General features: G+C 39.6%; 1 protein-coding gene across 5 annotated transcripts in view; it reads right to left on the bottom strand.

Moving 5' to 3' along the window:
- The window catches only part of PAK1 (p21 (RAC1) activated kinase 1), a 130610-nt gene that overhangs the window by 27491 nt on the left and 89980 nt on the right, over positions 1 to 13139 (bottom strand). For all 5 annotated transcript variants that reach the window (XM_036895470.2, XM_036895472.2, XM_036895468.2 and 2 more), the window contains exons 5-7: positions 11738 to 11775; positions 2950 to 3066; positions 14 to 188 (exon numbers count right to left, since the gene is read on the bottom strand). In XM_036895470.2, coding sequence (XP_036751365.2) covers positions 14 to 188; positions 2950 to 3066; positions 11738 to 11775 — 330 coding nt within the window. The remainder of the gene's footprint in view (positions 1 to 13; positions 189 to 2949; positions 3067 to 11737; positions 11776 to 13139) is intronic.

Below are 13139 nucleotides of genomic sequence, written 5' to 3'. Positions count from 1 at the left end.
ATAAAATGCTTACGTAATTTCTCCAAGATCTCCTCATCGGACATTTTAGGCTTCTTCTTCTGCTTCTCAGTGTTCCGGGCCAGAGCGTCTGCTGGAGCGGGATCAGTCTCAGCAGGTGAAATGGGGGATGTGGCCACGTCCCGAGTCGGAGTGACAGGAAGTGGTTCAATCACAGACCGTGTGTACACCTGCATTGTCGGTGCAACAATTTGAAAGGCCAGCCTTTGCTAGCGCAGGGGAAGCTCAGGAGCCTCTCTTAGACTTGTGGTAGCAAATCCCAATAAACTCATCCCTTCTCCTCAGTCAAAATCTACGTTCCTCCTCCTCTGTGCCTACCCATCCACCACGGGTAGAACGGACTTCCTTCCTCTCCTTATACACAGGACGGGTCAGGGAGAGGCTGAGCCCAAGAGATATTCAGCACAGGGTGGACAACTCTCAACATAAATTAAAGGAGACTCATTAGATGGGAATCCCCTTCATCTACAAAACTCAATTCTTTCCCAAGCTGAAATGACTATCCTGTTTTCCACAGCACTTTGCATTGGTAATACACTGAACATTACCTTCCTTTGTGTTACCCCCTCTTTAAAATCCTGACCCCTTGCAAAGGAAGAACTACAATTGTTCTTTAGGAGGCAGAAGGGTGTAGTCATTTAGACAACAGACTTGAACGTGAAAGAACCTGACCACCTGCGCTTAAATCTCAACTCTTATTCTTACAATTTGGACAACCTTGGGCAGATTATTTCAATGTCTTTGTACTTCAGTTTCCTCATTTGTAAAATGATATTAATTCATGATACCTACATTATGGGGTTGTTGTAGTAATAAATTAATTAACATGTGAAATGATTCATGCTATGCCCAGCAGATACTAAGCTTTCAAATTTTTGCTAATATTCTATTTCTTATTCATTCATTTACTTAAATATTTACTGAGAATCTACTCTTTGCCTCGCTGTACAAAATGCTGCCCCTGTCCTCTATTCTGCAGAAGTAAGTCTTGTAAGAAAATCTGAACTACCAGGCAAAAAGGGATAAATGTCATAAAAAATGAGCAAACTATACCCTACTGAAATTCAAAAGAAGTGATCATCAGTTATACTCCCGAAATTTCCCCAGGAGTTGCTTCAAGGTATTTATCAGATTTTTACATAAAAATATCACAAGTGTCTTTTGGCTAGTCTCTAAGCTCTATAAAGACATGGAATATGCCACTCATCCCTGAGTTCCCATATCTAACCAGTTGCCTGACAAAAAGCAAGCATTCAGGCAAATGTTTGACAAATCAATGAATACACAAATGGGATTCTTCAGCTGTGCCTTGAAAGATGCACAGGATTTTAAAAGGTGGGAATGGTAGAGAACTTTCCACAGGGAATGGTAGTGAAAACAGCAATAAGTCAATACATTGAAATCAGAAATGATAGCTTCTTTCCTGACTACTCTAGCATACTGATTTTTAAATTTTTTATTCTTGTACCTGTAGACAAACTATACCCCTTGTACCTGAAGCTGTACTTTTATGCTTTGTTCTCCTATTTTAGTTCTCCTGACATGGCTCCTTGAGGGCACAAATCCTGCCCTTCTCTAATATTCTCCTTCTCTAGCTCCCAGCACAGGTCTGCACACACAGAAAGGCCACTGTGCTATGGTGCAAAGCCACCTGGACATGGGGACAGTCACCTGCTTCCTATCCTGGCTCTATTGCTTACTAAGGAATTTTGGGTAGATCACTTGCCCTCTCCACATCTCAGCTTCTTCTTCCATAAATTAGAAATGAACAATGCCATTTTTGAAAGGAATGCTATGAAGATCAAATTTATCAATTCACTTGTTCATTCAATATTTACTGCCTTCTGATACCTGTCAAGAACTATGGTAAACATTGCAAATACATACATGTGTATTTCCTCTACTTTTGAGGAATTCATGATTTTGTGGGAAAAAATGTTTTAAGTGAACTTGCCTGCAAAAAAAGGCCATATAAACTTGAGATATCTTGACAACTCTCCAGTTTTGAAGCTCCTTTTAGGATGACTTTGCGACCCACAGAAAAGGCAATTCCACAGATTCTGCCTATAAATTCTCATCCTAAAAGGTCATCTAATTCCCTTGAATTTCCTCCAGAGTAACTCCCATAGTCTGTCAATCATCTTCTGCTTGAACTCCTCCTTGTATGCTTGGCTCCAAAGGCATCCTTTTTGTATTATCACAGAGCTTAAGCCCTAGATTGTTCTTTGATTATGAAGCTCTTGTCATAATAAAAAGTCCAAACAAAGACACACTAGTAGATTATCTTCTGATGACAGGTCAGTGATCAGTGATGTTAAGTCAAGGAAAAGGTATGGGGACCAGATTGTACAAAGTGAGGACAGAGCGACTGTGGTTATTCTGAGATGCAAGAACCTCAAAGGAAGTTAAATAAAATCACTCCCAATGCTTGGCATCAAAGTACACTCCTGATGTCCAGCATATTAATAGCACTAACATATTTATAAATTCTCTCGGGTCTCTCAGTAACATCAGTGAGTTCTAAGAAGTTGAATGCTGTGCATTTAACAGAGGAGAAAAGATCTGCAGCAGATTAATTTGTTGCCTCCCAGGAGACTGGAATAATTTATGTTAGTTTTACACTAAGTAACATCAATTCTGTATATCTTCCTGTTTGTGGAGAACAGGCTAAGTAAACTAGGGTGGGGTTGATATAAACACCAATTATCTAGGACACCTTGGGAACTATCTACAAACCAATGACAAATAAAGACACTACTTCTTGTCTTTAATCATTCAGGAAGTACTTTCCAATCAAGGTAGTTCAGTGATTTTAGCTCCAAAATCTAAGGGCGCCTACCAGAATATTAAATCTCTAGAACTCAGCACCAACCCATCACCCCACCTCCAAAATACAATAAATCACAAAGCTGTCATGTCCCCAAGACTCACAGATTTTGTGTGCTCTGGGCGTGGAGCAATCACTGGAGGTGGGGCAGCATCATCATCATCATCTTCATCTTCTGAAACGGATGGCACTGCAGGGGTCTCAGACACCGCCTTCACATTCTGTACAGTGCACAAAATCTATACTCTCACCAGGGTCGCCTCTGCCCCCGAAGGAACCTCCCTCTGATACCCCTTCTGAAGCCCACATCAGCCTTCGCCTTTGTGCAGCCAGTGTCAGGAACTCAGTCAGCTTTCCTCTCTTCCAGCAGCTACCACTGTCCGCTCAGTCCCTCAGTGGGCTTCCTTTTCCTACCCAAAGCCTAACTATGGATTATTGGCAAGCCCCCTAAAGCCTCTGCCTGCCTTTCGCAATCCAAACCCTGAAGACAAGCTCATAGATCCTTACTCTATGAATTTTGTTCTCCACATTGAACAGGATATAGAGTAGAAATGTAGGGAAGGGATCAAAAGTCTGGAATTTTGCAGTTTATCATTATAATTCCTCACTCCTTTATGATATGGTAAATGGAAGTCCAGACTGCCAGGAGTTTGCCTCTCTTTTTCCTTTCTTTACCAAAACCTACTGGATCCATTACAGCATCAGGGACCCTCGCCTCCACCTGAATTTACAGAATATCAGGAGCTCCTTGTCTCAAGAGGAAAACAGAGTTTTGCCCAGACTGGATGCTTTCCATTTCACTAAGCTGTTGCCCTGTGCTATAATAAAACTTAACCAGCAACACTGATCGAATCCGCTATAATCTCAGAAACTTGATTCTCCCATGCAAACTGTTAACAAAGCTGGGCCAAGAGTGGCAGGTTTTAGAGCAGGTCCGGGCAAAAATATCACACCATTACTGTTTACAGCACAGATTCAAGAAACAAAGGGGCTCCAAAACATGAGGTTTTAGATAGAAATTAAATGATTATGGCATAGAACCAGAGAGGCAATAAGGATCTTTTAATATATATTGGTATGATTCAACAGTTTCCAATATTTTTAGAGCACCTCCTTTGTGTTCAGTAAGATACTGTGATGGATACTGTTGACATAAAGATACAAAGATGAAAAAGATGGTCCATGTGTTGAAGCAGCTCACCATCTGTCCTAGGAGACACACAGAGGGTGAGTTCCCTCCTGCCTGCCATGTGGGGCCTCTGGAGAGAGGAGAGCCAGGAGTCAGGATGAGGGGGACAAATGAAGGAACTTTCACAGTGGAATATACTGTACTGGCCTTTACCACATTTGCCCTACTAAGGTAAGGAAAACTGGTAATCTGATAGACTCTAACAGGACTTCCAGTACAAGACATAACTTGAAAACTGACAGTGCCGGCCACCTGGAAGCAACTAGCTTTAGTGACCACAGGCAATGAAGCTCTCCTCTTGGTCTCAAGTTTCATCCCTTGAGGAATGTGGAAGAAGAGGAGTGGTACATTTTGAGGGGTGACCTTAAGTCACTCTCAGTTCTAAAATCCAACAGAGGTTCTTGCCCTGTCAAAGCACATATTTTGATATTTTTCTGCAACAATTTCATATCTTCACATGATTTCACTCAACAGAAATTAACTGGGACCTCAAAATGTGAATGATGTTGACTCAGCAGCTTCGGTATCATCACCCTGGGGTTCTGATGCACACTGTGAACATCAGGTTTGCTCCCTACCAGGGATTTTATCACCTTCCTTACTAGCATTCCCTCTGTGTTCCACAGGTGACAGCTTTGGCTGGTGGTATTAACGATTACCAGATTCAAGAGATAAAGGCTTTTGTCCCAGATTTTTACTTCTTATCCTTGTGTCCCTGGGCAAGGCTGTCTAAGACACAAGTTCCTCATCTGTAAAATAGGGATAATGACAGCAGCTTTCTGCCTACCTCAGAGGGCCACTGGGAGGATGAAATGATGTGGGTATAGAAACACTTCAGAAATGGTAAGGAGATAGAAAGATGTAAGAATCAATTAAATTATCATTATGTTTAATAACCACAAGTCTCTGTTTGAAAAAAAGCCAGTGACTTCACGTCATCTGTTCATTCACTGTATTACCAGGCTCTCTGCTAGGCACTGGGGCTATTATGAAGAACAAAATAGATGAAGTCCCTTGTCTTATGAGAGTAGAGATTGGTTAGGAGGAGAGAAATAATATTTTAGATAGAGATGTCATGGAAAGACCTCTCTAATGAGAAGTCATATTAAGCAATGGCCTGAATGAATTGAGAAAGCAAGCCACAGGACCCTCTGAGAAAAGAATATTCCTAGCAGGTGAAAGAACCCTGAGATGGGACCATGTCTGGTATATTCCAAAAACCTCTTGGAGGCCTACTTATGTTGCTGAGAAATGTTTATGATTTAAGAACTGCTGAACTTTGGGCAAAGCAGTAGAATCTCTGATGTTCTGGCCCAGGGTTATTCCCATCCACCCCACCCCCAGCTTCATCAGAGTAGGGGTTCTTCCAGGACAAGACGAGCTGTAACTATGTGGTCCAGGAGGGCTCACTTTCATTTGGAGCAGTGGGCAATGCCCAGGCCCCATGGTGCTGTTGATGGAAGTGACCTCCCAGAAATGGTAGCAAGAAAAGGCCAACTAGGCCTCTACTAGTCTGAGACTGAATTCCTGGACAAACAAATTTCTGGCTGAGGTTGCTCACAGGCAAAGCAGACTCTAGAGAGAGGCCCCACACAGGTCATACATGCCTGGTTGTGTGCACACACGTAAGAGATTCAAAAGGGCCAAGAAGAAAGTAAAAGCTGGGGAAGACCTGAAAGAGATCTCAAAAACTGACAGAACTAGAAAGAAAATTAGCAAGGACACAGAAGATTTGAACAACACTATCAATCAACTCGACCTAACTGACATACACAGAACATTCCACTCAAGGTCTGAAGAATACATGTTTTTTTAAACCACATATGGATCATTCCTCACAATAAAACATATGATAGGCCATAAAATACACCTCAATAAATTTAAAAGGACTGAAAGTGCAACAAAAATGTATTCTTTGGCTACAGTGGAATTAAAATTAGAAATCAACAGGAAAAACATTTCTCCAAAGAACATAAACAAATGGCCAATAAGCAAATGATGAGATGCTGAACATCATTACCTACTAGGAAATGTAAGTCAAAACCACAATGAGATACCACTTTACACCCACCAAAAGGGTTGTAATCAAAAGACAGTAACAAATGTGGAGGAAATATGGAGAAATTGGAATGCTCATAGTTTGTAATGGGTATGTACAATGGTGCAGCCACTGTGGAAAACAGTCTGGCAGTCCTTCAAAAGGTTAAACATAGAGTTACCATATGACCTAGCAATTCCACTCTAGAAATGGGAATTTACATCCATCCAAAAACTTGCACATGAATGTTCACATGGGCATTGGTCATAATAGCCAAAAACTGGAAACAAACCAAATGCCCATCAACTGATTAATGGATTAAAAAATATAGTGTATCAATACAATGGAATACTATTCAGACATAGAAAGAAATGAAGTAATGAGACATGCCGCAACATGGATGAAACTCACAAACTTTATTCTGAGTAAAAGGAGCTAGGCACAAAAGACTACATGTTTTAGTCCATTTATATAAACTGTCTAGAAAAAGTAAATTTATACAGACAGAAAGATCAGTGATTTCCTAGGGCTGGGCATAGCAATTTGGATGAACTGTAAAAAGGGCATAAAGGATGATGGGAATTTTGGGGGTGATGGGAATGTGCTAAAACTAGATTGTGGTGATGGCTGCACAAGTCTACAAACTTAATAAATCACTGAATTGTACAATCAGTATGGGTGATTTTTGTGCTATTTAATTTTATGGTATGTAAATAATATTTATTTTATGGTATGTAAATTAAAATAATATAATGCTATGGTATGTAAATAATATCTCAATAAAGCTGTTTTTCAAAAGTAAAATTTTTAAAGTACATATAAAAATAGTAGATTCATATTACACAATTTAAATGATATGGAAATGTAAGTAATTAAAGGCGAACCTTCCTCAGGAATGCCTGGTAAGGATGGCAAATTAAACATAGGCATCTATTTCTTGAAATCTCACTAGAACAAATAAAGGTATGGTTTTTTAAAAGCATTAAACCCAAAAGGATGAGAAAGACAGGAAAGAAGGCAAGAGTAGCAAAAAAAGGAGGCAATGATAGTAACTGATTTGAGGAGGCTGAATCCATAGCCGACGGGGGGCAAAGATGAAAACCAACCTATACATCTGGGCTACAGAATCCTCAAAAGGCTGGGGACTTTGTAGCATTATATGCCGCTGAAACTGGAGATGAAGTGGAGGGGCAGGGAAGAGTACTAAAGGCAGATTCAATAAAAATCATTTAAGATGCAGTTGGATCCTTAAATCTCTTCCCCTCCTCTACATCACTGGGTGATTGCCCTCTCTCACTTCCCTAGTAGAAAACAAGAGGTTTACTCTCTGGAAAAGAGAAAACAGGGTTCTGGATTAGGCTTGTCAGGCACAGTTAAATATAAGTGTATCATACTAAAATCAGGGTAATTAGGTGAATATACGCCTACTGAGTGCTTAGACCCCTAACCTTCTTCCCTTACTTAGGCTCCTAGAACACCTAGCAGTCAAACTTTAATTTTCAAGGCAGGAGATGAGAAGATTCTTCTCTGAATCTGACCAGCGTAAATTCTAAAGACAAAATAGAGGACGTTTCTCCAAGACAATCCAGCTGGATTATTCTACAGCGATACTCAAAAACAAAAAAACTAGATTATGGTGATGACTGTGCAGCTCTAAAAATTTATTAAAATCACTGAATTGTATACAGTAGTATATTGTATTCAGTAGTAGGATAGCAATATGTTTTTGTGGATGCAACATTTATAGATCCTCTCTGAACATATTATATATATTTTTAAATCCTCTCTTCTGGATGGTCTATTTCTTCTGGGTCCAGTTTTATTTCTTTATCTTGATCCTTCTGTTTAATGCTTTGTTTCCCTTAAGTGTCTAGAGATCCTTGGTTATCCATTCATATTTGTAAGTGAACGACTAGACTGATTAGTGTATGTAGCCGACATGAGTTTCTTCTGCAGTTATATATGTCTGTTTCTGCACTGTCCCCTTCTCTGACTGGGAGGTCTAATGCAGTCTGTATGAGAGTTATGAAGATGTGGTTACTCGCAAGTGTAACTTCATGGAAGAGCTTGTAGGGTAGAGAGTCCTCTTTTCCCAGTTAGCAAAAGTATGAGAAATCCACTCATGGGATGGAGAAATTGAGTGTATTTTCTTCTGCTGCCCAGCTACTTTGCCTTTTCCCCCTTCTTTATACCTATTGAAGAGATGTGTTGTTAACTTAGGTTCTGCTCAGCTTCTCACTCAGGCTTCTATGCCCAAACCAGGCATTATCTTCTTTAGAAAATTATTTGGTTTAAGCTTAGAATCAAAATTCTGCTACCTCTTGCTCACTGTAAGATAGAGACTGCCCCTGCCGTTTCAAATGCTGAATTTTAATTAACTTACCCTTGAAGATGACCCAGGACCCCTTCCTGCTTCTTATATATATCGTCTCAGCTCATTTTCTCTGAAGTTATTCTTCCTGGCAGTTTTCTCTTCCACATACTTTGAGCTGTGATTTCTTCTGCTCTGATCAATCTGATCTTACTTGCTCTCTATCTTCCATGAATGCTTGAGAATAGTTAATTTGTGTCATTTTTGTTTTGGAGAAATGTTTTAAATTTATTTTTAATATGTTTTTTCTGAAATTAAGAAATTTGGGGTAGCAAGAGAGGCAGGCTCATGAACTCATTCCATGACCCTGATTCAATTTCTAGAGGAATCTAAGATATTAGTTTAGACTAAAATGCACATCCAACTGTATTAACCTCCTATTTAAAGTACTTTCTTAGCTACAGCACAAAGTCCAAGTTCTTTGGCCTCACATGATGGATCCTTAACTTGGCTTTTATTCATGCTATCCCAGAAGAGAAAGCATTGCCCTTTCCTGTGACTGTTATCATTAACTGTGTTTCCCTGACACATATTATGAAACCTTGTTTATATGTTCAGATCCCTCACTAAATGTCAAGATCAAAAGCAAAACCTTACTAGTCCTTAACTCCCCAATACCCAAAGACCCTATCACATAGTAGGTGTTCATTTTATAAATGAGAATTCAGGCACTAAAACGCCATGGAAACCAATAAGCCACAAGTAACAGAATTTTAGTGCTAGAAGGAACCTTTAAGACTGTGTTAAGTGAACAAATCATTAGGGCCTAACAACTATGCAAACTTCCTTGTACTATGAGGCATAATAAATCACTACAGCAAATACTACTCCCACTGGATATTACTCATACCTCTCTTGCAGCCCTTCTCTCTCTAGTCTGTTGTTAATTTTCTCTGAAGAACTACAATAGTGCACACTCATTTTTGCATCACCAACACCTGGGCACAACGAAGGTGCTAAGTAAATATTTATGGCATGCATGAATACATGAGTGCTCAGGAGAACTGAATTTTGTTTTGGTTTTGAGTACTAACTCAGTCAAGGGTAGGGAGAAAGTCAATCTCTCTGAGTCTCAATTTCTTAACCCATGTTAAGGGGATAACAATCTCGTCCAATTTCACAAATCAAGTGAAAATAATAACATGTTCCCTCAATACAAACTATATCCCCCACGTAAAACTACTAAGGAAATACAGAGTACTGATCCACAGGGACAGATGTTCTGAACTGGGGGAGAAAATGTCCGTGACAGCCTGAGTTTTCACTGCAGATACTGAACCAGTACAGATTTTTACCAAGCAGGTGTTTCCTCTCTGCCATATGGCATGAGCCCCAGGGCTCCTCACCAGTGAACAACATAGCTATGGATTTACTGCAGTCTCCTTGATAAGACCTCTCTGACATCTTCCTTCTCAGTTCCCTGCCACAGTGTAAGGGATCTTGGACTGGGACTCAGAAGACCCTGGTTCTAATCTGACTCTGACACAATAGCTAATTATGAGTCTTCCAGAAAGCCTGTTTTTCTGCCTGTGAAATGGGGATATTAATAGTTTCTTCACAGGGTGATTGTGAGAACTAATTATGCTAACATATATAGTTATTAGCACAGTGTCTGGCACTTATTAGCCACTCAATTAATGATAGCTGTCATCCTATAAAAGCATAAAGACATTTGAGCCACAAAGCACAGCTCAACTTCCTTCACACACTTCTTCAATAATTTGCTGTTAAATAATTGGAAGAAATGCCCATAAATCTTAGTATCTGCAAATTCTTCCCCATCCTTTAATTATATCTCTTCCATTTGATGAAAGAATTAATCAGGGGAAAGCAATACAGACAGGGAATCAGATACCTATTGTCACTAAGCTTTCTCTATTTCAGTTTTATCATCCATAAAACAAGGATAATAACCCACCTCATTAAACTCCTGTGAGGACTAAAAGAGATAGTGAATAAGAAGGGGCCCCGTACACTACAAAAGCACTGGACATGTGAGCATTTTTATAATTGAAGATATAATGACTCATAGTAAGACAACCCACACTGCTGGAAGCATGGTTTCAAAGTATTTTGATGATGACTCAGTATTGTGTTAGAATTTACTACTCCCCTGCTTAAAATTCCTCAATATCTTCTCATTACCTTTAAGATAAAGTTAAAACTCCCCCCATGGTCTGACCCGCCTACCTATCCTTGTCACCCACCTGTAGTCCTATCACACTTCACATTCCAATCATAACTAACTACTTGCAGTTCCATGTACAAGCAAACCTTGCAAACCTCCTTGTTTGCACATGCTAGTTAGTCTCTGTCTGGAACACCATCATCTTTCCTCAATCCTTGCCCCAGATAACTTAACTCATTCAGCTCAGACTTTACCATCAGAAAGCTTTGCTTATACATCCAACCGTTCATTCAGGTACGGGTTACTTGCCAGGTGCCACGGATACAGCAATTAACAACAGACATAGCCCCTGGCTTCAAGAAGTTTCAGTGAAGCCTTTATGGCACTCACAAACTGGGAGTATCTTAAGAGTTGCGACAATGTCTGATTCATTTCTGTATTGCCACTTCTCCACACAGGACCTGGCATAGAGTAGGGGCCTTACAAACGATAAGTAAATCAATATGACATGATCTGTTTTGTACAAGGCACAACATCAAGTATGAAGAATAGCAGTATTCTTGTATATATATATCACAGCTTACTATGTATAAGCTTACCATTTACACATGTCGTTTTATCTGCTCTGGAAAATAGAATTTATAAGTTGAGAGAAGTAGAGGGACCTTTGCGATCACCCTGTTTTCCTTTCCAGCTAATTCATCAAGGATTCCTAGAACATCCGTTCAAGTGACAGGGCATTCACTACAACCTCAGAGGACATCATAAATGACCTTAAAGGACAGAACCTGCACCTTTCAATGATTAATCCTGAGTCTGGTTTTTTAGACCCTACCAACAAAAGAGAGGGAATTCTTTTCTAAATTCAGGTATTTGAAGACATGTCCAGGTAAGGCAAAATGTATCATCCTTATTTTATTGATGAAAAAACCCTGAAGCTCAGGAAGGCAACTGACTTCCCAAGGTTCAAAGCTACAAATAAAACACTGAAATACCTACAGTTTATGAAGTCCAATTCCTTTCCTGTAAAGAGAGAGACTCTGAGGCCCAGGGAAAGGCAGTGACCAAAATGAGCGCCTCCTAGCCCAGGCTCTGAATCTACCACACCATCTTGGTTCCTAACCACCATATCTGCCCACATCAGAAGAGAGGAAATAAAAACTTACCAAAGTGTTAGAAGAATTATAATCCTCAGTTGATTTATCTGCAAAGGGAAAAAGACAAAGGACTCAGTCAGTAAACAATTATAGTTAATTCATTCTTAAGAGCCAAGGAAGTCTACCCAGTCAACCACTTGCAAGGCTCAGAGAAGAATAATATTACTGGTATGACAGGCCCAACACCATGCTGAGAACATTGCACACAATACCTCCTTTAATCTTCACTACAGCTCTGAGTACTATTATTATGTTTACTTTTAGAGATTTGGAAACAGATTCAAAGAAGTTAAGTAATTTGCCCAGGATACACACAGGTTAAATAGGAGTCAGGATTTGAATCTTGGTCTAATTCTAAATAGTATGCTAGAATTGTATCCACATCATCAACTACAAGATCATCAGGCCTCAATGGCTGAGGACATTCCCTGCAATCTAAGAAAAAGAAAAGAATTCAGAGCTGGCACCGTCCTGAGCTATCCATGACAAACCATGACCAGTACGTGATTTCAGCTTTTAGTAAAGATCCTTCTATAGCCCTACAGCCATGTCTATTACTCACAGGGAGAGAAAGACTAAGGCTTAGGAAGAGAGATGGGTTAATCATGTCAAGTCTAACTGAAGACAGGCAGGGTCTTGTTTCTAAGAACAGATTCAAACTCCTCAAGGAGGCAATTACTATATTTCACTGATTCTGAGATGTACATTTTTCACACTAGCATCTCTGAAACAGAGACTGTCCTATGATCAAAGGCAATGTATGGTTTCATTGGCAACTTTTTTTTCTTTAGTGGTATATAAAATAATGGTACTTCTTATAATCCATATTACCTTGGACTTGATGAAATATGAAATACAGATCCAATGGAAATCTTAACAAGAAAATAAGTTTAGAGACCAACTATCACGTTTGGTTTAATCTTTAATTCCTAAAGATCCAAGAAGAAACTGACTCCACCAATTTGCCACCAATGGAATTAGGAGGAGAAATACTCTACTAAATCCAACATATTCCTCACCAAAACAAAGCCCAGAGAACATCCAAGATCCCAATTCCATCATTTAAGAAAGTGCCAGGTACAGCTTCTTTGGTCCTGTGACAAATCATGAACCCACAAGCTGCAACAGTATGTTCTTGAAGGATATACTTGAAACATAATTTGTTTTTCTAGTCCAAAAGAACATCAGCTTAGGCAGAGAAATTGCAATACCATGCCTTCACTGCACTACCCCCAACCTTGTGCACTGCTAATGTTTCTGAGGACTGAGTATACCTCTGCCATATAAAAAAAACAAGCAAGCACTGCTCCTTTGAAATGTGATGTACAATGTCTATGTATCAAAATCAAATTCCATAGCACAGAATAACAGAGCAGAAAGTACTTCCAAACCCTTCATGTTACAAATGAGG

Source organism: Manis pentadactyla, chromosome 9 (genome assembly GCF_030020395.1).
Source record: "Manis pentadactyla isolate mManPen7 chromosome 9, mManPen7.hap1, whole genome shotgun sequence".
In the NCBI taxonomy this organism is placed as follows: Eukaryota; Metazoa; Chordata; class Mammalia; order Pholidota; family Manidae; genus Manis; species Manis pentadactyla.
This window is presented reverse-complemented; position numbering and strand designations above follow the sequence as displayed.